The sequence below is a fragment of the Sceloporus undulatus genome, chromosome 5 (assembly GCF_019175285.1).
Source record: "Sceloporus undulatus isolate JIND9_A2432 ecotype Alabama chromosome 5, SceUnd_v1.1, whole genome shotgun sequence".
In the NCBI taxonomy this organism is placed as follows: Eukaryota; Metazoa; Chordata; class Lepidosauria; order Squamata; family Phrynosomatidae; genus Sceloporus; species Sceloporus undulatus.
In genome coordinates, this window is record NC_056526.1 from 35,750,848 (window position 1) to 35,775,799 (window position 24,952).

Here is a 24,952-nt window from a genome sequence, read left to right on the forward strand (position 1 = left end):
CTTCTTCATGGCTGAGAGGAAGAAATCAGGGACATCCAATTCCATTTTAAACTAATTACAGTTTGAACTGGGGACTGCAATTAGTTTTAACTATGATGTAGGTGTGTAAATAAAATTATGCATGAGGCATGCGCACGTGATGCTATCTAAACCCTTTCTCTGTGTTTGGAGGTGCTCAACATCACCTTCAGGTCACAGTTGTAGAGTATCATGACAAGGATTAATCTGCTGGTATGGAGTGCAGAAAAGTAACAGGCCACTGGGGAGGATTGCTTGTTAAAAATGAGCAAATGGAAGAGATATTGTAGTTTAATGCATTATCAAGTCAGAAAATGTGGCAACGTATTATTTATTAAAAGCAGAAATACATTCCATTTTCAGTGAAAGAAATCTGTCAAGTCTCATGCAATTTAAAAAACTTTACTAAGAATTACTGTTCCTCCCACAGAAACGATTTCCATTTTCCCATAACACTCTGGTTTGCCTGGAAACTACAGTACAAGTATCAAGTACAGTTCTTAAAATGGTGGTCAACTAATATAAGTTCATTTTGGTAACATTCCAGGCTGTTCATTTTCTACCTTACACACAAACATAGTAAAACTGCAAACATAAACAGGGGTGTCCTTATATTGGTTTGAAAAAAATGAAATTCAGAAGGGTCTGAATTTGATACAGTGAACATAAGGAACTGAAAGAAGGCTGAAGCAATGGAAGTGCCTCAGCTGTTCAACACCAAGGTCTGGCTACTCTTTGGCGTCTCCAATTCCTCCAGCAGTTATGGCAAACGTGGCTTCATTTTCAGGCATTTCAGGACTGAGAAAATACAGAAATTAATTCCAGTTTCAGTACAGATCTAGATATTATGTGCAGAAAAATTAAACTAAAGTCCTGTGCGCACATTAGATTTAATTTTTACTCAAAAATGTTATAAACGTGCTTAAAGCTTTTATCGGTGTCTTGAGCCCCTAACCCCAGCGAATGTGGAGGGACAAGTCTAGTAATTACACAGGCCTGCAATGAAATAAAACCTTTTTAAAATATTGTAGCTGTTTTTAATGTATTTTGGGGTGCTGGATTCAAAAAGCAGAGTAAGTGTTGTACCATACACAGTTTTTTCCCCACAAATTAGATATTTTTTTATCTATGCTTTGGTTAAGTGCTTTTGAACTGATTTTTGTGTTTCATATCAGCGAATTAAAATGTTTTGGAAGTCTATTAGAAGACTTTAACCCCTTTCTTACTCTTTGCATTTATTCAGTCATGTATTACTACATCAAAATGTCAAAACAAGTTGTGGGGGAAAATGTATATGATGGAGTAAATCTGACATCATTTTTGGATTTAGAATGCCAAGTTCCTAAGCATTTTTTAAAAAGTTTTTATGACCCTCAATTTTTCAGGCCTGTGTTACCCAATTTTTTCTTTTGCTTTACTTTGACTAAATCACCACTGTTTAATCATCATACACACTCACAATTAGCTTTAGATTTCCTCAGGTCCAGGTTATTTAAAGGACTGCATTCTCCCTTATGAACCTGCTCACATTTTAAAATGTGCCAAAGAGGTCCTTCTCACTGTCCTACTATCTTCATAGTTATACCTGGCGTGAACCTTGGTGGCTGCCCCTGGCTTTGGGACTCCCTTCCCAGAGAGGTTAGACTAGCACACTCCCTATTCTTGTTTCACAGTCAAGTGAAGACCTTTGTGGCCCAAAATGCACAGGCCAAATAAAGTGGCTTCCGGACACTTTGAGGGTCGGCATTTACATGACGCACCCTCCCCCCCCAAGTGGCTGGAAACTGCTCTGAGGCTGCGCTAAGGCGGCAAGAGCTGGACCTTTTAGGAGCGGATTAAATCCACTCCTGCTGGCTGCCGCTTGGAACTACAGTGGGAGTGGTTCCCTGCTTTTGGTAGAGGGGGATGAGAAATTATTATTATAGTTAATTACTTCCTGTTATTTGAAATGTAAATCTTAATTTCAAAACAAAGTGCCTAATTTATTCACTGTTTTATTTTTTCCATCCATTCCGAAACAAGTCACACATGTAGGGTTTACAGTATAACTAACAAGAGGGGAGGGAAACACTGAATAAACTGTAATACTAATTGTAAAGAATGTACTGAAGACATATCATTACTTGCAAAATATATATGTCTGTAAGGTAAATATTGAATTCAGTAGTGGTATACAAATCTTGAAACACATTCAACATGAAGCCAGCTGTAGGAAATAACTCTTCTGAATCTTTTTGAATATAAATAATAGTCCCAACAATAGGAGTAGAGTATCCAAAGTGTCAGCAGCAGCAATATTCTGCTGTTTCACAAAAAATGTCCAATCCAAAACATGAAAGTAATTATTTGTAGTACTTGTTGTCTAGGTAGCATGAAGATAAACTGTATATTTTTCAATAGTAGCAAAGTCCTTGACGGCTACCTCCGGAGTAATGTGTGGCCGTTTCGACTCACAGAAGTCTTCATCAGCATTACAACACCATTCTATGCCGGATTAGTGTCTCAATCTGTAATCCCATGCTTCTAAACCATAGTTCAACTTGATTTAACAATTGCAAAGTTCCTGGTTGAATTCAATATTTACCTTACAGATATATATATTTTGAAAGTAATTATATGTCTTCGGTACATTCTTTATAATTAGTAGTACAGTTTATCCAGTGTTTCCCTCCACACACATGCATTTTGTAACCGGCACTCTAGTATGATACTCATTCTACATTACCTATCATATATTTTGGCAATACGCAGCTCTCCCCTTCCTTTACGCAAGCTAATCCTTGTTGTAGAAGCATGAGCAAGGATGTGGCCCCCAATTGGCTTCTTGGGGTCTGCCTGAAAACTGAATCAAACAAACAAGCAAAACAACTAAACTGTTAAGGTGATTATTGTTGACTGATGATCAAGATCCATTCTGATATATATATGCATTAAAGATCTTACACCATGTAATTTAAGCTTTCCTGATTAGCTGGAACTTTATACAGATGATCCCAGATGGGACACATCCAAAGACTGAGTTCAGAGCAGACTTGAAAGCAACAGTAGTGGGACTCCAGCAAAACCAACATTAGCCCTCCAGCTAGAGATAAGAAGCTATACGTAATTTGGAGGTGGGGGAAGTCCATACAAAGCATCTACCAGTGATGGCCTCTTTTCTGTAGAGTATGAATCCTGTCATTATGGGATGAGGTGTGCTTCTGCTTGGATTAGAGACTGCCAATGGGTCTTCCATTTTGTGCTTCATGAATGAGAATATATGAACTATGTGGCATAAACATACTTTTTAATTCATAGATTCCACATACTGGTATATATTGTTGGATTTTTTAACAACACTAATTTATTATTGAAGAGTTCTCAGAAAAGATTCCAGTATTTATTCAAACAAAGTATTTCAAAAGAAAAAAGACACAAGAAGAAAACTGTATGCTATTTACTTTTTAGAAAATTTTACAGCTTCTTTTAGTCAAAGTGCTACAATTAGCTTGATTTTCTGAAACTGCTTCAGATTGGGTGTGTTTGTTAGAGATGTTAAAAATACATCTTTTCTTCTGATTAGAAACAGCTCACCTCCTCAGCTAAAGCAATTTGAATTTCAAATAATCCACAATTTAAATGCAAAGACACAGTTAACTTTTACATCTTGTGTGGCCCTGACATATATTTTGACACCTGAAGACTGTTGGCACTCAGCTCACAGACTTCCCCACAATCATTGGCAAGTACAGCTAGAAACAAGACTGATGGCAACTGCACTTTCCCCTTGTAACTTGAGTTGACATATTCTGAGAGGAGTCAAGAGATGTTCCAATGCTTGTGTGTGACCTGTCAATTTATGGTGACCCCATGAATTTCATGGGGTTTTCTTAGGCAAGGAATACTTAAGAGGTGGTTCTGCCATTTCCTTCCTCTGAAATCTAGCCTACAAAACCTGGTTTTTGTTGGCAGTCTTCCATCCAAGTACTAACCAGGGGCCAGGGCTGACCCTGCTTAGCTTCCAAGATCAGATGCAAAATGCATTTAGACTAGACTAAACCAGACTACAGTATTCATAAAATTAGACTGTATACTACTGTATATTGATAAAAAGTAGATTGTGATTTTGCTTATCTGCCAGCTGGCCTCACAGTTCACTTGGTAAATACTGTAAATTATATGAACTGATCTACACATGTACATCAGTATACACCTGTGGTGGTGTGTGTCTTGAAAGCATTTCTGATTTACGCATCCTTAAGGTAACCCTATCACAGGGTTTTCTTGGCAAAATTTGTTCAGAGGGGTTTTGCCATTGCCTTCTGAGGTTGAGAGTGTGTGACTTGCTAAGGTCACCCGGTGGATTTTCATGGCTGAGAGGGATTTGAATTCTGTTCTGCCAGAGTCTTAGTCTAGCATTCAAACCACTACACCACATTGGCTCATATATAGCCTGACACCCTGTGAAAGCACAAGTGGCAGGGAAATAGGGCAAACCCCACAATGTTTCTTGTGTGCTCTTGCAAGTAAACCTGACTCATAAATTTCCACCTAAATTTCTGCCCAAGAGTACCTTAGTTTTTATTTTCGTGGTTTGTAATATAAGGGAAAATAAATAAATAATTTGCTTACGTCATAGTTGCTCCTGGGTCAGCAGTCATCTGGTTTGTCATAAACACAGCCACATTATATTCTGCAGGAGAAAAGCCCAAGGAAACAGAATAAATATGAAGACAGAAACCCCACTTAACCAGCATTCTCATCAGGATCCTTCTTCAACATTTTTAGTAATAGTACAACTATTATTTCCTCATGCACCCTACGAATTGGGCTGCAGTCAACAGAAGCTTATGCCAGATAAAACTTGTTAATCTTTAAGGTGCTGCAGTTGACTAATACAGCTATCTCCCTGAAAACAGTAACATTGGGGAAATGTGCTTATGAGAAATTCCATAGCATTGGAAAATCCTGAAAGGCAGTATCTAGTAATCCTGTCAAGATCATTCAGTCAGCTGCTACATTTTATTACATTATATCTAATACATTTTAATGTAAATGTATTGTATTTTCATCCCATTTTCCATCAAATGACTTTCGAACAAGGTCTTGGAGATTATTTATTTATTTAACGTGCTGCCTTTCAAAACAAAATCTTTCACAAAGTGGCTTACAATTTGTGCAATAATAGCATTCAAAACCAGGAGCTACAAAGCTACAATTCTTTAAATTGCAAGAACCAGAATAAAGCCATTCCTAATCCCTAACCAAAAAACAGCATGACAGTCTGAAACAGAAAGAACCGTTTAATACCCAAACCACCATTTTTCAACACGGGAAATTGAAATAAAATGGTATTCACAGACCATTTAAAAACAAAAAGAAGAGGAACTGTCTATACATCTGTTGGGAGATGATTTCAGAGATGTTGGGGCCATCACAGAAAAGGTCTTATCTCTTGTGCCAACCAGTCAAATTGACCTTACATGCATGGCCTTATTTTATTCTCACATGAGTCCTGTAAAACATCTTAGGCCGAGAGAGTCAGGGTGTCTCCAGATGGGTAAAAATTACTGAGCATTGAGACTTCCTGATTCTTTTTCTACCTGCATATGAATGGGTTTGCATCCAGTTTCTTTCTTGAAGAAAGAAAGGTTTCTTTCCCTCCCCCTTCCCAGTCCCATTGATCATGCGTTACATCCAGACTCATGCAACATTTCAGTAACTTATTTGCAACAATTTCTACTGAGCCTTTTTATTATTATTCAAGAGTTATAGTCAAAGTGCTAACTTGTTTCAGAAATATTACACTAGCACACATGCAAACACAAATATAATTCATTTTGGAAAGTACTGGAGAGTAGAAATTAAAATATCAGGGAAGTGGTAATGAAGTCTCTGGTAATACAGGGAGCTCCCAGGAAATAATTTGCAATGAAGAGAACGTCATGTGGATCTCCAAAATAAAGTTGGCTTGTACAGGAACAAAACCTGGAATTTCCAGATACCTTTTCCCCCTTCTGGAGGTAATAATAGTAAATAATAATAATAATAATAATAATATTTTTACCCCGCCTTTCCAAAAAAATGATCAAGGCAGCTTAACCAATGATTTATAATAACATGGAGATCTGAATATGAATTTTTCACAACTCTGTTGGTATTTAATGAATATGCTGTAGCTTTCAAAAGTATTAATAGACTATATAAAAACCCCTTTTTATGAAGGAAACCATCAATATATTATTCTATCTGTCATATTTATCCTACCTTCTGATATTTTCTGCAGCCTCGATAGCATCTGAGCAAGTTTCTGTTGCCTTTCAGCCAGTTCTCCACGACCAGTGAAGTCCACACGGAACAGGGCCATAATGGAATCTATGATCTGCAGCAGTCATTGTGTGGCAGGAAAACATGTTTAAGAGAAGATATTACTTTCAAAACTCATAGTACAGTATATATATTAAGGATGTAGAGCAAATAACTAAGATGATCAAATATACCAACAGTTTGAAGATGCCAGGTTCTTCATGGAATTTGGCGGCAACGTAGTCTAGCAGTTCCATCTGATGCTCACCTTGTAAGGAGGAGTTATCATAGAAGAATATTTAAAAAAAACAGGAAAAGTAGATTGAAACCAATGTGAAAGTGGAAGAAAGAACACAAATAATTTGCCAAGAAATACAGCAGCATACCAGTGGCCTCATGGTAGCTTGGGAATTTTATATCCAGACCCTAAAACCCCTAAAACACTATATCTAAACCTTCAAATGGAATGAAAAATAATTTTGAGGTAACCTAAATATCCGGCCAGTAAAAAGTGTTGAAAACAGTGAAGAGACAAGCTCCATGTGCTCTGAGATGGTCAACTGTTTTTATTCAGTATTTTTTAAAGTGGTCAACACATTTTAGCCACCATGAGGAAAGGCCTTCTTCAGTGGCCTCCAAAAGAAATCACTAGTTGAAAACACTCTCCAAAACACAGGACCATAGAAACATAATATAGAAACTGTGTATTACTTAACATAAAACCATTACATAGGCGGGATACAGACCGCCCAAAAAGGGCAGCCTGCCAGCGCCTGGTTTTCTGCTGGAGAGAAGCCCCAGCCACCAAACAGCGAGGCTTCCTGTTGGCGGAAAAAGAACCCGCAAAAAGCGGGTTCTTTCTATGCTGCAGTGGTGGTGTAACAAGTGCGCCACTGGTGTACTCGTTACGCAAGTGCCATGCGGCACCATGCGGATGCCACACGGCGCTTGCATAACAGTGGTGGTGCCCGTGTGTACAGGTGCCGCCATTTTGACGCCCTCATCATGTGCTAGGGTTGAGGGGTGTGTGGAACCACCACCCCGAGGTTGGTATGTACTGGATCATACTGGCCTGTTACAGACAGGCCAAAATAAAGCTGCTTCGAGTCACTTTGGAGGTATGGTATTTCAATGATACATAACTCCTACAAGTCCAAAAGCCACACTAAAGCTGCACTCCAGTCCTTAGGACTGAAGCGTGGCTTTGGTGCGGCTTTTGGATTCTTAGAACGCATGTATCATTGAAATACCATACCTCCAAAGTGACTCGAAGCAGCTTTATTTTGGCCTGTCTGTAACAGGCCACTATCTTAATTCTACTTTTTTCTGGGTAACTACCATTTTTAATGCTACATACAAAGCCCATAGCTTGATGAATGCTTTGATATATTTTCAGTGGAAAGTGTCATATAGTTATATCAATTTTTATGGAAAAATAATACTGCAGATCTGAGTAAGTTTTATACCGTGACATTAAACATACTTGATGAAAAGAGTTCCTCTGGAATTTATTTTCATTACTTATTGGAGTTCCAAGTAAAATAATAGTATATGGAATCTATAAGGACCACTTGCCTTGAGCATAATCATTACAGAAAACACAAAGTGAAGAGTAGTTTTTAATGTTTAAAAACATTATCAGGTTCCTGAAAAACCTTTGGTACTGAACTAGCAATTAGTTAATCTCAAAGCAGGGAGGATTTCCAGATCCAGTTCAGTTGCAGTCTTACTAGTATATGCCCGTGCATACAAGACATTGTCAAGAACTGCATCATGGTCTGCATTGAAGCGATCAGCGATGTCACGAAGACGGTCTGGACGACTATAATGTTTTCATGTTAAGGAATCTCTTTTCTAATCCAGTTTCTCGGATGTAGGAGATGGGGTCCAATATACACATGCAAATGTCTTAACTAGAAGTTTTTCATGTAGTAAAAATGAATTACTTTTTTGGCCTCCACATTGTTCCTCCCCTCAATAAATCTCGGCTTTAATTTTTTTTAAAATGGCTCTGTTCCTCAAACCTCTGTTCTTCTCACTATGGCCCAAAATACACTGCAGAAATAATCCAGTTTGAGACCACTTTAACTTCTCGGCTCAGTGCTGGGGAATCTTGGGAATTGGAGCTTATTGTGGCATCAGAGCTCTATGACAGAGAAGGCTCAGTGTCTCACAAAACTACAATTCCCAGAATTCACTAGCATTGAGCAAGGGCAATTAAAGTGGTCTCAAACTGAATTATTCTTCAATGTGTTCTGAGCTATGTCATTGTTGGTTGTCAAGTGCCTTCAAATCAACTTCAAATTATGGTGACTCTATGAAGGAGAGACCTTCAAGTCTGTCCTCTACAGCCCTGTACTGATCTTGCTGATTAGAGGCCCTAGATTCCCTGCCTGAGTCTATCCATTTGAAATGTGGTCTTCCTCTTTTCCTACTGCCCCCCCCCCCTTTAATCAAGCATTATCATCTTTTCTAGTTAGTTGTGTCTTCTCATTATATGGCCAAAGTACAACAGCCTCAATTTAGTTATCTTGGCATCTAGAAAGTTAATATCTTATTTGCTCTGTTGTTGTTGTGTGCCTTCAAGTAATTTCCAGCTTATGGTGAACCTATTATGGGGTTTTCTGGCGCTGAGAGTGTTACTTGCTCAATGTCATCCAGCGGGTTTCCATGGCTGAGTGGAAATCAAACTCTGGCCTCTAGGATTGTAGTTGGACACTCAAACCACTACACCATGCTGACTCTAACTTGCTGTAAGATCTATTTATTTTTCTTTTTAGCAGCCCACAGTATCTGAAGAACTGTGCTCTAGTACCACATTTTAAATGATTTGATTTTCTTTCTATTAGCTTTCTTTGAATTACATCATAGAAATGGGTAATATGATAGCATGGACCATCCATGACTATAGATCACTGATTTTGTTGTATTATTAATATTAAAAAAAACCTTATGAAACATTGTTACAATACAATGTCTTAAAAGAAAGGATACAAAGTGTTTTCTGTGTCAATGAAAATAATCTTCCCACCGGTATAGCCATCAGGTCCTGGAAGCTGGGCTGAGACTATATACATAAAATTAAACTAGCAAATCTAACAGACAGGTAACTATTCCACTGAAACTTACAGTCCTATCTCAAGAAATCATAATTATGTATTTGTTATTGTGGCAACATAAGAGATACACATAAAACAGTCCTCAGAGTCAAACTAGATGTTAAGAGGAATGGGAGTGCATTAATGTGTTTTTCTCTGCTGGAACATAGTTCCACAGAAATACATGTCGTAATAAGATTTGAAAATTAAGCCTGTGTTTACAATGATTAATCACAATAGATAAGTAAAATGCATGCAAGTGAGGGAAAACATGCTGTGACAGACACCTTTAATTACTTGTGGGCTCACCTCTTCTAAATACATGCTGTGGTAATGGGCTTTCCCATTATCTGGGCAACACAGCTGAGGGCAAAATCTCTCCTGCAGATAGACAAAGGGTTAATGAAGTGTTTGCTTAAAGTTGCATCACAGAGAAGCAACAGAGAAATCAAAGGAGACAACTGCTAACTGCTGATAAACAGTCAGGCAGAAGTGTGAAAGCTTCAAGATGCTTCCCAGTGAGAGCTTGTATAAACCTCGGGTGTACCACAAGGTAGGTACTAAGAGAGACAAAGGGAGAAAAAGAGACTTGGATTTGGGGTCTGGGGTGCCTGGCTTGGTTGCAGGCTGGGCAAAGGCACGCAGTTTCCCATGAACATCCAAGATTCAGATCTCCACTACAGTTTATACTCATGTATAAGTCTAGAAAGTTTGGTCAAAAATTGACCCAAAAAACCTGAGTCGATTTATCAATGGGTCAATGTAAGTACTGTACCTCCTTAACTCATATTTAAAAGAAGGAACTATGCCCTGGTGAAAAGCAAGAGTATGATCTGTCTTGGATGCACTGGCCCTCTATTGTCTCATCCATCCAGCCTTAAGAGTAAGCACAAAGAGTTACATCTACTGGAATTTTGTAAGTTTTTGACATTGTTTTGCTTTTCTTCATCTTTTAGATCCTTTGCTATATGTTCCTGGGTTTTACCCTCGACTTATCCATGGGCCATAGCAAAATCCATAATTTTGGCCCTAAATCTTGCCCTTGACTTATACGTGATATTGACTTATAGTCGAGTATATATGGTATATTGTGAGTGGAATAGAAATGTTAGGGATTATGTTCTTTTTAATCTAAACTGTTGTGATGTTGTAACTATTTTTATGTAATTCCTGAAAGAAGGTGCCTTAATATGTAAGATACAGTTTTATTAATGTAGATTGCTTGCTTAGAATAAAGGTTTTCCTTCAAAGATGTCCTCTCTAATATACTCTTTTCATGAGCCTTTTGCTTGGTATTTGTGCACATATATGCATCTATGATTTTCATCTCCCTCAAGAGAGGGTGTGTAAAAACCTCTGTGGAGTCAGAGGTGGAGAAAGTGCAAGTTAAAGGCCACAGTAACTTCCGCATCCACACTGCAGAAAAAATCCAGTTTGGCACCACTTTAAATGCCATGGCTCAGTGCTATGGAATTCTGGAAACTGTAGTTTTGTGAGACATTTAGTCTTCCCTGTCAACAAGCTCTGGTGCCACAACAAACTACAAATCCCAGGAATCCACAGGATGGAGCCATGGCACTGAAAGTGATTGAAACTGGATTATTTCTGCAGTGTGGATGCAGCCTGAGTTAAGTGGGATAAATCAGTGAGTGGGGGAGGCTAAATGATCTTCAGGGATCCTATATCCTAATCAGGAGCAGGAATGGGACCATTACACATGACAAGCACACCTGGTCTGACCTTCAGTTTGATTGTTATATATACATACCACATAGAGTATGGGCGAGCTGAGTTTTGCCTGTTCGGAATTCTAATAAAAAGAAGTTCAAAAACAGAAATACATTTGAGTACTAAAAAGGCTCACCTAAATATTTTCAACAATCAGTACAACTATAAATAATGAACTACACCTCTGGAGAGTGATAGTAATCCAATGTATAAGTGATCTTGAAAAAATCCTCCCATAAAAGGTTTAAGAGCTTATTACGCAAGAGTGTTATATCACAATAGTGATAAGACTGTTCTATTTTCAGTTGCACAATGTCTTCTCCTGCTGTTCTCCCAGCAGCAGAAGATTGTTTTAAAAGCACCTATTTCCAACCTGAAATTATCTGATAATGACCTACTTTCTGCTAGTGTCTCTGGTGTGAAAGATACATTTCAAATTACAGTACAGGGCTTTTGGATGGTCAGAGTGTTTCTGTAGGTGTGGTTCAGGTGTTTCTAGCATGGATTCCAACTTCAGTCTACAGTATTTGGTTCCCTTCCTCTCCCTATTCACTTTTTTTTCCAGCAATGAGTTGTACCCCACTTTCTCAGTCATAGAATCATAGAATCATAGAGTTGGAAGAGACCACTAGGGCCATCCAGTCCAACCCCCTGCCATGCAGGAAATCCAAATCAAAGCATCCCTGACAGATGGCCATCCAGCCTCTGTTTAAAGACCTCCAAGGAAGGAGACTCTATCACCCTCCGAGGGAGTGCATTCCATTGTCGAACAGCCCTAACTGTCAGGAAGTTCCTCCTAATGTTCAGGTGGAATCTCTTTTCCTGCAGCTTGCATCCATTGTTCCGGGTCCTGTTCTCTGGAGCAGCAGAAAACAAGCTTGCTCCCTCTTCAATATGACATCCCTTCAAATATTTAAACAGGGCGATCATATCACCTCTTAACCTTCTTTTCTCCAGGCTAAACATCCCCAGCTCCCTAAGTCGTTCCTCATAGGGCATGGTTTCCAGACCTTTCACCATTTTTGTCGCCCTCCTTTGGACACGCTCCAGTTTCTCAATGTCCTTTCTGAATTGTGGCGCCCAGAACTGGACACAATAATCTAGGTGGGGCCTGACCAGAGCAGAATACAGTGGCACTATTACTTCTCTTGATCTAGACACTATACTTCTATTGATGCAGCCTAAAATAGCATTGGCCTTTTTAGCTGCCGCACCACACTGTTCACTCATGTTCAACTTGTGGTCTACTTGGACTCCTAGATCCCTTTCACACGTAGTTTCATTCAGCCAGGTGTCACCCATCCTATATCTGTGCATTTTATTTTTCCGCCCTAAGTGCAATACCTTACATTTCTCCGTGTTGAATTTCATTTTGTTAGCTTTGGCCCAGCTTTCTAGTCTATTCAGGTCATTTTGAATCTTGATCCTGTCCTCTGGGGTATTAGCTATTCCCCCTAATTTGGTATCATCTGCAAATTTGATAAGTATGCTTCCAATTCTGTCATCCAGGTCATTGATAAAGATGTTGAATAGCACTGGGCCCAGGACAGAGCCCTGTGGGACCCCATTGGTCACTTCTCTCCAGGATGAAAAGGAGCCATTGTTGAGCACCCTTTGGGTTCGGCCGGTCAACCAATTACAGATCCATTTAACAGTTCCTTTGTCTAGCCCACATTTTACAAGCTTGTTTGCAAGAATGTCATGGGGAACTTTGTCAAAGGCCTTACTGAAATCAAGATATACTATATCCACAGCATTCCCTTCATCTACCAAGCTGGTAATTTTATCAAAGAAAGAGATCAGGTTTGCCTGGCATGACTTGTTTCTCTGAATCCCATGTTGACTTTCTGTGATTATGGCATTGCCTTCTAGATGTTCACAGACTCTCTGTTTAATGATCTGTTCCAGAATCTTTCCTAGTACTGATGCCAGACTAACTGGACGATAATTGTTGGGATCCTCTTTTTTCCCCTTTTTGAAGATGGGGACAACGTTTGCCCTCCTCCAGTCTGCTGGGATCTCTCCTGTTCTCCAGGAGTTTTCAAAGATTATTGCCAATGGCTCCGATATTACATTTGCCAGTTCTTTTAATACCCTTGGATGGAGTTCATCTGGTCCCGGAGACTTAAATTCATTTAGATTAATAAGGTGTTCCTCTACTATCTCTTTACTTATTCTGTACTGAAATGCCCCTATCCTGTCCTCTGCTCCATTATCATCAGGTTGAGCACCCTTTGCCTTTTCTGAGAAGACTGAGGCAAAGAAGGTGTTGAGTAATTCTGCCTTTTCTCTGTCTTCTGTTAGCATTTTGCCATCTTCTCCACGCAGTGGCCCTACCGTTTCCTTCTTCTTCCTTTTGCTGCGGACATATCCAAAAAAGCCCTTTTTATTGTTCTTAACCTCTCTAGCAAGCCTGAGTTCATTCTGCGCTTTAGCTTTTCTGACTTTACCCCTACACATGCCTGCTATTTCTTTGAATTCCTTTTTTTGTGATTTCCCCCTTTTTCCATTTCTTATACATCTTCCGTTTCAAACTTAGCTGTTATTCTGCTTAGATTGTCTTCGTTGACTTATGGGGTTGTTGCAAAAAGCTTTGAATTTTGCATAAATGAGAAGTGGCACAGTATTCATACCCTGCATTAGCTGCATTAACAAATTAATGGGTGAGTAGTTGGGAAAAAATAGAAATAATGGGGGAAGTATTTTTAAATTGATTTTAAAAATCTGGCAGTGGAGAGGCAGAGGAGCTGGAAAGGAACAGGATAATGCAACTGCACTCTGTAGGGTGCTGGTATTATAGGACTTAAGGATACTTATTAACGTCAAAGGTGCTTTATGCCTATTAAGCTACCTGCCTTAGGTCAGGACTCTTCATAGCTCATTCTTCCCAGATGCCTAAAACAGTCTTCCTGTGCAGAAAACTCACAGACCCAGTCAATAACAGGGTTTGGAGTAGGCTCCTTAAAGGCACCAGATCCTGTCTCAACAAGCAGGGTCAGTCCTGGTTAGTACTTGGATGGGAGACAAATACCAGGTGCAGTAGGCTATATTTCAGAGGAAGCACCTCTGAGGATTTGTTGCCTAAGAAAATCCTGTGATATTCATGAGATCACTATCAGTTGACAGGCCACACATAGACACACACAGACAAGGCAATTGCAAAGTTACAGCTTCCAGTTTTTAAAAGAGAACACACTGTGCCTGTGCCAAACATTGCCTAGCTGCTATCAATCACAAAAGAGAAGGCGTGATCAAGAATAACCAGAGAGCTAGGAAAGCAGAAACAGGAAACAGCACCATCATGCTGTCATTGCACTGAAAAGTCCTCTTGCCCTCCCGCTGCCTTCCCAAGTAGCATAAAGTGCTCTGCAAGTGAGAGAATGGCTTGTGGGTGAGGTCCTTAAGGCATAAGTTAATATGACCTTTCATTTAAAATGATCACATAAACCCTTGTGCTCAGTCCCTCCACAAGTTAACATGGTATATACTGTACTAACAGAAATGCTTAAAAAATGACTCTCAAACACTGCCCAGAAAAACAACAAAGTAAAGCACAGTAAACCCATCCACCCACACTCACCTCCAAAGGCTTCTGTGATTGCCATGCTTTCAATCCCACCACCCAGGAGTTTACTGAGAACAGATGAAACAAAAAAAAAGTTAGCAAAATAGACTATAAAGCCAAGAAAGCAATGTGACATTATTATTATTTTGCTTCATATAATATTTAACTATACTCAAAGTCTCTACATTTGATTTTTGTGCTATGTAGGGAATCACCGCTATGATCATTGCGGAATAGCGGTCTATAAATAAAATGTAGTATTATTATTATTAGCATGTGTTGATATTAGTTGGTGGTCCTTCATACAAGTACTGACCAGGGCTGACCCTGCTTAGCTTCCAAGATCAGACAAGATCTCGTGCATTTATATTAGACTACTATACTATACAGCATAGTGTAGCGGTTTGAGCATTGGACTATGACTCTGGAAACTAGGGTTTGAGTTCTGGCTTGGCCAAGAAAATGCATTGGGTGACCTTGGGCAAGTAACCCTCTCTCAGCCTTGGAGGAAGGCAATGGCAAACCCTCTCTGAAGAAACTTGCCAAGAAAATCCAATGATAGGGTTGCCATAAGTCGGAAACAACTTGAAAGCACACAACAACAACAATACTATACCATCAGCCCTCCATATCCATGGAATCTTGCCGTTTAAAATACAGGACACTCTTTTACTATGCAGTTCTATTTAACGTAACTTGAGCACCCATGGATTTTGGTATCCATGAGTGTCTTAGAACAAACCCCCAGTGGATACCAAGGACCTGCAATGTTAATAAAAACAGATTTTATATTAATAAAAAGTAGATTGTGCTTTTGCTTATCAGTCAATTGGCCTCACAGGTCACTTGGTTAAAAGTTTAAATTTCAGCTGGCTCATGTTTCTTATCTTACTGGGTACAACCCAACATGGCAGTGGCATCTTTAGGTGTTTAACAATTAAACTGCACTTGGAAACAGAACTTATTAGAAAAACAAAACCAACAGAGCAACGACATCAAAAACTTGCGCAGAGAAGGTTAAATAGAAAATATTTAACATTTACTAACTCAAATTCCTGGCTTCCAGTGGTAATATGGAATACCATCTTCCGCTTCTCACTGTACTCAAAAGCAGTTAAAAATCCTGGTTCCTGGGTGGGTGGAGAACAAACCAATTGAAACAGATTATGACCCAAAGGGAAAATATTGTGAGTAAAGAATTTCGAAATTGTTTGCATAATGAAATGTGCGATGACAGTAATGAAACATAACTATACTGGATTTTTAAATCAAAACTTATTATTTTCTTCACAGCTGACTCATGATGCAGCATAATCCTATGCATGTTCACTCAGAAGTAAATCACATAGTGTTCAGTCTGCATGGGATTCACTCCAAACAAGGGTATATGGGATTGCAGCCTGAATTTAGAATCAGAGAATCTTGACAATTTAGCTGCTATTTACTTTTTAAAAGTCAATTAAATTTTAATATTTACAGCCTGATCAGAGGGCCACTTCAAATTACTGAACTAGTAAATTAATTATTAGACATAGTGGGCCCTCCACATTCGCTGGGGTTAGGAGTGCAGGACCCCTGTTAAAGTGGAAAAGCCACAAATTAAAAAACATTATTATTTTTATCTGAGAGAACAGCTCTCTATGAATTTGTGGGTCCCCTAGTGCATCTCTGGGGCCAGCATCCACCAAAAGCTGACCACAAAATTGAACTGGAGGACCTACTAATGCCTAGGGAAGTGTTCTCTCTAGCTCTCCAGCGTGACTTCTGGTGAGCATTGACCACAGAGTCATGCTGGAGGATCTAGAGATTCCTAGAAAGAACATATTAATCAAATCTGTGAATAACCAAATCTGTAAAAGTCAATGCCACAAATGTGGAGTGCCAACTGTATTTTCCTTGCATGTTTACATGCACCTCAAAAAGTAATTATTCCTGTATTTGCTTCCGAGGTGAACATGCCACGAGATACAGCTGTTTTTACTTCCAGAAAAAGAAAGAAAAGAGGTGTGATTTGGACTTCAGGTCTTTGGGTGGAAAAGTGTTCCACATGGACTGTTCTAACAATTACACCATCAAAAGGAACAGAACCACTATCAGGGTGACATTTTGGCCATGATCCTGTAGACTTTTGTGCATCTAATTGTACAACAGATGCCATGGCCTTGAGCTTACCTGTTATGCAACAGTAAATTAGCCCTCTACTCATGTAGTAAACGGTGCAAGAGAAAATTGTCTTCATACTCACAGAATTATCAACTGGAGTAGGGACCATAGTTATGCAATCTAAGAAACTTAACAGTCCATGCAACTATGTTTATCCTAGTGTAGTATCATGACAGAATTCTAGCCTACATTGGCTTGCTGAGCACATTAACTATTACATATATTTAACATGTGTATTTCAAGACATCAATTATGGATTTTGCAAAATAATTATATTTAATGTTACCAATGGGAAATGTCAAAAGGACCACTGAACTGATAATCTTCCTTATGAGGAATAGAGTTTTCTTACTATAAGCTTGTTGGCAGCCTCTTTTATCTTCTCCACTTTGGCCTCTGAAAGTCCCTTCACATTGCATAGTGCTCGTCTTGTTGTCATCTGAATCCCTTTGATTGTACAAATTCCCACCGATTTTAACTTTTTAATATCAGCCACATTCTGTGAAGGAAGAAAATGGGATTTGAATCGACTACAATCTTGTTTGACATTAGAAACAGAGGTTTTAGAAAGGATTTCTGATATGGAAATTATTTGTTTTGTTTGAGAGTGCTGATTTTGTTGTTCAAACACATATTTTATGTCTAGGTGAATAAAAAGTCTTCACCTGTTCCCAAAAACACCACAAAGAAGGCTCCAGGCAAGCCTTTTTAGGGAGGTGATGCCATAACCAAGATGCTACCATCAAGGGAGCCCTTTCTTTAGTGTCCCATCCACTTCACTTCATTTGGAAGAAGCACATAGTAATTTGGTTTGTGCTGGATTTTATCATTAAGTTTATTTTCAATGTTCTGCTATAGTATAATTTTAGCCTGTTTTTTCCCCTGATGAAATTGCAGAGAAACACATTCAGGGTGGATGGAGAATATGTGAGGGGCTGCATGCCAGCAGTGGTTAACAGGACCAGCCCCCTTTTTTCTCACTTTCTGTGTCACAGCCTTCTGTTTCCTCCCTTTCCTTTTTTGACAGCATCATCTGCACCCTGCATCTTTCTTTCTGTCCAATAGGTAGCCAAAGGAGGTACAGATTGCTCTTTCCAGAAGTCTGAAATTGTTAAGGATTTTAAAATCTTGACAGATGGTCTTGGCTGGCCATATTTGTATGAATAAAGATACATCTTAAAATGTACTTACAATTCCATGTTTCTGTAACAGATCAATGTCCTGGAAAAAGGATTCCTGTAGGAATATAAAAACAGTATCTTGGTTATTTTGATGTTCAAGTTGATAGTTCCCTATCTCCATCTCTTTAGACTGAAGGACTGAGAGTTCTTTGCTACCTGTCAGATAATCTATAACTGTTGGAAGTCCCTTTCATCACACTCTGGTTGCCTGGGCTTCCAAAACGCAAACTGGTATAGTGTGAACAAGCAAAGTGTATGAACAACCCACTTATGCTCTCTTAAGAACAGTACTGAAATCTCAGGCTGTTGAATATGGGAGAATGAGCTGATTCTGTCATTCTTTTGTGCTACTTCATCATACAGATATAGAAATATACACTACATTATGTATAAATATAAAAATATACTGTATGTCTTATCCATACCCCAGCCCTTTAAATTATTTATAGCAATAATTATATTTTTATTACACGTGCATGTATATCTACAGTTAGTTTTTACTCAGCGATGGACCAATAATTCTATGATTTCTCCATTCTTTTTTACATATTATTTGCAATCAATACAGCAAAGAAGGATACTGAGAGCTGGCACTTAATCAATTTTGAACCCTTACCTCATCATCCTGGTATCCTAGATCTTCCTGTACAACTTGATCTTCCATAGATTTCATTGTGATGGAAGCAGTCCTATGTTTTCAATATGTACTGCAGAAAGCAATTATATCATGTCAGCACAAAAAACTTTGTCACTCTCTTATGGTTCTGAAATGTGCATTGCCTTATGCCATAATAAGAATTCAATTTTAGCCCACTATAACCTGGCCCAGAAGGAGCTTGGAAAACAGCAAAAATAAATTATCTCTGCTGGAAAGCATTTCTGTAAGAGAAAGAGAAAAATCACCAGATGCTATGGTGAATGTGTTTTGAAACTAGTATTGCTCTAGGTACTTTTCAGCTCAATGACAGGGAAAAATATCGATCATGAAGTCCTTTTCAAAAGAAGAGTTACAATGAGATAAACCCAAATTTAAGACATTGTCCTTGGCATGTCAGCCTTTCAAATTAATATAGCTTACTGTATATATTTGACTATAAGTCGACCTCATGTGTAAGACAAGGGCAGGTTTGGGGGCCAAAATTATGGATTTTTATATGACCCATGGATACATCAAGGGTAAAACTTAGGGCCATGTAGCAAAGGATCTTAAGGATGAAGCAGGGGAAAACAATACCAAAGAACTTACAAAAATCTTGTAGGTATAACTGTGCACTCTAAATGCTGGACAGATGAGAAAAATAAGAAGGATCAGTGGTTCCAACACAGACTACACTCTTGACTTTCACCAGGGGATAATTCCTTTTTAAATAAGAGCTAAAGTATACTACATATATTGACCCATAGATAAGTCAACTCAGAGTTTTGGGGTTAATTTTTTGAATAAAATTTCTAGACTTATACATGAGTATATAAAGTACTTCACCTCCTTTGAGTTCACTGTACTTAGGAATATTAGTGACTATTGTTACGAGAGTCATCAGCCACTCTTTATACCACCGGGCTTCCGCAAACTGAATAATTGTGTGTGGAGTACCACACATACAAGCGAAAGTTGTTCACTTCCATTGAGCCCCAATATTTCTTTAATTTTAAAGCAGTAATAAGAAGGTTTTTCAGAACAGAGTGGTCGATTCTCTTCTCTAAACCACAGAAACATCTGATACTTCAACCTAACATATTTTTATATGGCACTGTTTCAAAGTGCTTCCCACATGAAAACTAGACAATCAAATTGTTATGAGAAAATAAAAATAAAGATGGTAGATCTCACCATCTCAAAAAATAAATGTGACCTTCAGTATGTCTTATTCACTTGTAACTGTGGAATATTTGCATCTGAAGACAAAAGAATGACACTTGTTACTCAGTCACTCGGTTTCAGTTCAATGAGATGCAGTTGATGTGACAAGTGGCATTACATCAACATAAGGGAACACTTCTTTAGGAATCTCCAAGTCCTCCAATGCTCCAGGCTTACAATCTAAAAAAAACCTCGCACAAAATGAAAAGGAATGGCACAAACATGCAAAGAGCTTCCATGCAATTGAGATTCTGTTTATCAATCAATCAATCAATCAATCTGGAACTATATCCTGTCTGGGTCTCAAGATAACTTATGAAAAAACTAAAAAAGGTACAGCTAATAAATTTACCTTGGCCAAGTCACTCTCTCAGCCTCAGAGGATGCCAATGGCAACCTCCCCCTGAAGAAAACTGCAAAGAAAACCCCATGATATGTTATTGCATTACGGTTGCCATAAGTCGGAGATGACTTGAAGTCACACAACAGCAAAATAAATTCACATCATACAAAAGTTAAAAGTATAATGGAAACTACCACTAGAATTAAAAGCAGTTCAAAACATGACCATTCAAAGAAAAACAACAATATTTTATGATGATTAGTTTATAAGGATAATTTAATATCCAAGAATAATACTTTATGACTGGTTTCTAAGGATAGCAGAGATGAGCTTTTAAATTGTATTTTATTCTCTTAATATGTAACTTGTTTTGTTATTGTAATAATTCAATTCCATTTTAATGAACTATTTTTGTATGCTTTCAATTGTACTGTTTATTAATGTTGTGAGCTGCCCTGAGTCCCAGTTTTGGGGAAAGAGTGGGATATAATAATAATAATTACACAACAACAACAACAAGCCTCAGGATCCACAAAACTAGTTCACTTGCTTTTCCTAAGGTACAGAAAAGAGGCTGTATATGATTAGGTGAGGTACAACTGCAACCATGAAGGTTTCCCATCAGAAAATGAGGCAATCATATAAATTATATGATTTTATGGAGACACACAAATTGACCTGTTTAATAAGGAATGAAACAGTGAACAAATATGTGAAAGAGTGGTGTATTTTATACAGTTATATTAGTGTGGGGGGAGCTGTAATTGGACTGACGGAATAAATATGCAAGAAGGTTATGGTTCTTGATCATGAAGATTATTTTTTTGTAAATACGTGTGTGTGTGTGTGTGTGTGTGTGTGTGTGTGTGTCAGTATTATTAAAGTAAATAATAGTGTAAATAATTATATAATTAAAGTAAATAAATAAATAAAGTAATTAATTAGTAAATAAAGCTATGATAACAGAAATAAAGAAAAAATAAAAAATGAATGAAGACACTGATAAATATTATAAGGATATACAACAAAAAAATAGCTTATGTATACATATAGATTAAAAAAAATTGAATAAGGAAGTCAAATATAAATCACAAACATTCAAAGAATGGTAGATGGAAGTCATTTTATTTATGTGTAGTCGTGTAATGTGTGTCTAATTGTATGTAAGGTGTGTTTTTAGTGTGTGAAGTAACCTGTCTTGTTTTTTTTTTAAACGAAGAAAATAATAATAAAAATATATTTTAAAGAAGAAAATGAGACAAGGCCTTCTGCCACTCCTTATTTCCAGTGCAGGATCATTCCCCTTTCTGAAGTGTTTTATAACCTACATTTATGATGTATGTGGAGATTTCTAACTAACCAACACTGCTATCGAATGAAAGAAAAATATACAAAAGGATATGTGTTGGGGAAAGAGCTTTTACATTTCAAAAACAAGGCTGAGGCCTGGCGAGGAATGGCTTGCTTCCCTCACTTCTGTCCCCTCAGCCTCATACTTGCCTCTTTCCCTCACTTAACCTGAAAAGAAAGCAACCTCTCCCAAAAAAAAGTTTCAGCACCAAATTTGACGAATCTTGGGGTAAAAGTTGTAATTAAGAATAAATTATGTTTTTGTTTTAACAGTTTATTATTATATGCCTCCAGTGCGACCAAATGGTCTATTTTCCCTTGACAGGCCTTTTTTCAGCCTTTTGGCCAGGAAGAATGTGCTAGGTTTTTGTTGAATATTTTGTGGTGCCTTGTCCTCCTTTACAATTAGGACATCTGGTCACCCTAACTGCCTTGAATCCCTTTTTTTAAAGGGGGGGGATGTAATTCTATTACACAAACTGGTAAAATATGTGATAGGGAGCCAGCATGGTGTAGTGGTTTGAGCGTTGGACTATGACTCCAGAGGCCAGGGTTCGAATCCTGACTTGGACATGAAAGCCCATTGGGTGACCTTGGGCAAGTCACATTCTCTCAGCCTCAGGGGATGGCAATGGCACATACACACCTCGAACAAATATTGCCAAAAACAAACCCTGTCATAAGTTTGTGTCAGGGTCGCCATAAGTTGAAAATAACTTGAAAGTACAAAACAAACAATAGTTTTAAAAGATATAAATTGTGTGATATACTTTATGAAAAATTGTTCTGAACCACAAACCCTGCTAGAAAACTGAGGTGGCATTAATAATACATTTTATATAGATAGTCTCTTAACAAAACCTAACTCACTGCTTTCTTTTAGGTCACGTTGTGAGGATTGCCTCACAAACAATGCTAGAAGTAGACATTTGCCATGCCCCAGCAAGCCAAATCTCCCTCCTCTTTTTCTAAACTAATTTTTGGGGGTCACTTTTTCATCATTATATTTCTCCAAAAAAAATCAGGGAGGCATAGAAGCCTTTCTCTTCTCACAGCCTCCCTCTGTGATAATTTAGACTGTAAAACAGCTTAAGCTAAATTTATTTCCCCTCAGCTTTTCCTTTCCACCTTCACTTCAACTTCCAGCTGGGTTACAATACAAGAAGTTAATGTAAATGAGAGGAAGCACCAGATAAATAGGTTATGGAGATGTAAGAAAAGTGCGCAAGGGTCTGTGTGTGTGAGATTTTTTTTTTACTCATATGTGACTGTTATGCAAACAAATTAGGTACTCCTATCCCACATCCTCAGCTTTATTTATTGGACTGGCCCAGATGTAAACAAATAGGTTTGCTGCTGCAACAAAGGTTGCGTCTACACAGCAGAATTGTTGCAGTTCGACACTGCTTTAACTGCCATGGCTCAATGCTATGGAATTCTGGGATGTGTAGTTTTGCAAAATGTTTAGCTTTCTCTGTCAGAGCTCAACAAAGTACAAATCTCAGGATTCCATAGGATGCAGCCATAATAATTAAAGCGTTGTCAATCTGCATTAATTCTGCATTGTGACCTACGTTCACACTATGCTATTGAAGGGCAACGTTACAGCCGTAGGAGGCGAAGCTGATAGATCCAAGGGGGGAAAAGGGTCTAACCTGGCTTAGAGAATAAGACAAAAGTGCTTTCAATTGGGAAGATACAAACAGTTCCAATGAAGGGCCAGAGTAGAAATATAGGCCCTTTATTGTATTATTTGTCTGCGTGGCTAGAAAACCAAACACTTGTTAACTGTATAAAAAGTAATAAGGTATGAAGGTTATTCTCTTCCTTCTTAAAAGATAAAGAAGTTTATGAATCAGTTATGCCATAGTTTAGATCATATTCAAACTTGGAATTTTATCTGCCTAAATCAGGGGTAGGCAATCTTTTTGAGCCGGGGGCCGGGTTGCTGTCCCTCAGACAACTGGAGGGCCGAAGCCAAAAAATAAATAATTAAATAATTTTTTAAAAAATTAAATATATAAATAAAGCAGGACAAATGTAGGACAAAATTTTCAAATGGAACACACTTTTTTTAAAAAAAAATGGAGGACATGAGAAAAAATTTGCTAATTTTTTAAAAAATGTTAATATAAATGCATGTTTCTGAGGCTTCTATAGACAATTGCCCCCCAAAGGCCCTGGCGGCAATCGGCGGCAGGACTGGGCTGGGGCTGGTCCCATGGCCTTGCCGGGCCGCATCCGGCCCGCGGGCCGCAGGTTGCCTACCCCTGGCCTAAATCATAACACATCCATATGAATTTGATCTTAGTTCTAAATTACATTGGTTCTCATTTGACATGATTTAAAATAGGCTAGGCCATAACTAATAACATACATTTCTACAGGTGTAGAGTAAATGTAAATCCTGGTTCATCCATATAAACCCACTGGGTGACTTTAGGCAATTTACACTCTCAGCCTCAGAATATGGCAATGGCAAACGCCCTCTGAAGAAAATTGCTAAGAAAACCCTGTGATGGAGTTCTAATGTAGAAGAGTGTTTTTTAAGCTTTCTGATGTGAGGAACCAATGGTTTTCGTCCAATGGGCCAAAGTTCAATAACATATTTATTATGTCTGCTGGCTCTATTTGTTTCCTTATTTCCTGGACCCACCAGATGTCAAAAGCTGATGTCTTGTAGATGAACACTGGTCCATAGACTACCACTTCAAATTGTCCTGATGCAGAAGGTGAAACAAGTTTGTTTTCTGGTGCTCCAGAAACCATATGAACCAATAGATTCAAATTATATGAAAGAAGATTCAGGAGAACATCTTGACAGTAAGAGCTGTTCAACAGCAGAATAAACTACTCCAAGAATGTAGGAGACTCTCCTTTACTAAGGATTTTAAACAAGTACTGTACTGGGTGACCATCTCCCAAGGTGCTTTAACAGTGGATTACTACATGGCAGGAAGTTGAATTAGATGGTAGATGGTCCTTGGAGTTCCTTTCAACATCATAATTCTAGTTCCTATGAATAACAGTATAAAACACATACTCCTCTCAGCAAATCAGAAGGCTGTGTGTATTTGTGAGAAATGTCCAGCTTGTGTCCTTTCAAATAATTGGAAGAGAAAAAGAAACAGTGAAGATTGGGGCCCTTGTTTGAAATGATTATTTATTTTCCAGATGTATAAGCTGCATTTAAAAATAAATTACAAGAAATCACCAACGTTATAATCAAAACCAAATATATATTACAACTAAATTGATTAAACATTGCAATCAATGCAAAGAACATAACCATTGAACTGCAAGTATTTCTTAACTACCACTGTTTGCTTGAAGGGCTAAAATCAGATAATCTGACTCCTG

The 24,952-nt window shown here is 38.2% G+C and overlaps 1 protein-coding gene across 10 annotated transcripts; it reads right to left on the reverse strand.

Moving 5' to 3' along the window:
* Positions 1–333: 333 nt before the first annotated feature.
* On the reverse strand, positions 334–24,450 carry DMC1 (DNA meiotic recombinase 1). 10 transcript variants are annotated; one of them, XM_042469250.1, is made up of 15 exons: positions 20,252–20,312; positions 19,870–19,934; positions 18,655–18,745; positions 18,049–18,093; positions 17,210–17,356; positions 15,742–15,824; positions 14,710–14,762; positions 11,170–11,211; positions 9,298–9,370; positions 8,034–8,125; positions 6,498–6,571; positions 6,265–6,379; positions 4,630–4,690; positions 2,744–2,860; positions 334–816 (listed from the first exon to the last, which is right to left on the reverse strand). In XM_042469250.1, exons 3-15 carry the CDS (start codon positions 18,709–18,711, stop codon positions 747–749), a joined length of 1,029 nt encoding a protein of 342 aa, XP_042325184.1. In that variant the 5' UTR covers positions 18,712–18,745; positions 19,870–19,934; positions 20,252–20,312; the 3' UTR covers positions 334–746. The 10 variants fall into 10 exon arrangements, with proteins under 10 accessions (XP_042325184.1, XP_042325186.1, XP_042325187.1 ...); XM_042469252.1 differs by lacking the exons at positions 19,870–19,934; positions 20,252–20,312 and adding an exon at positions 24,249–24,450; XM_042469253.1 differs by lacking the exons at positions 19,870–19,934; positions 20,252–20,312 and adding an exon at positions 23,970–24,100.
* Between the last annotated feature and the right edge of the window lie 502 nt (positions 24,451–24,952).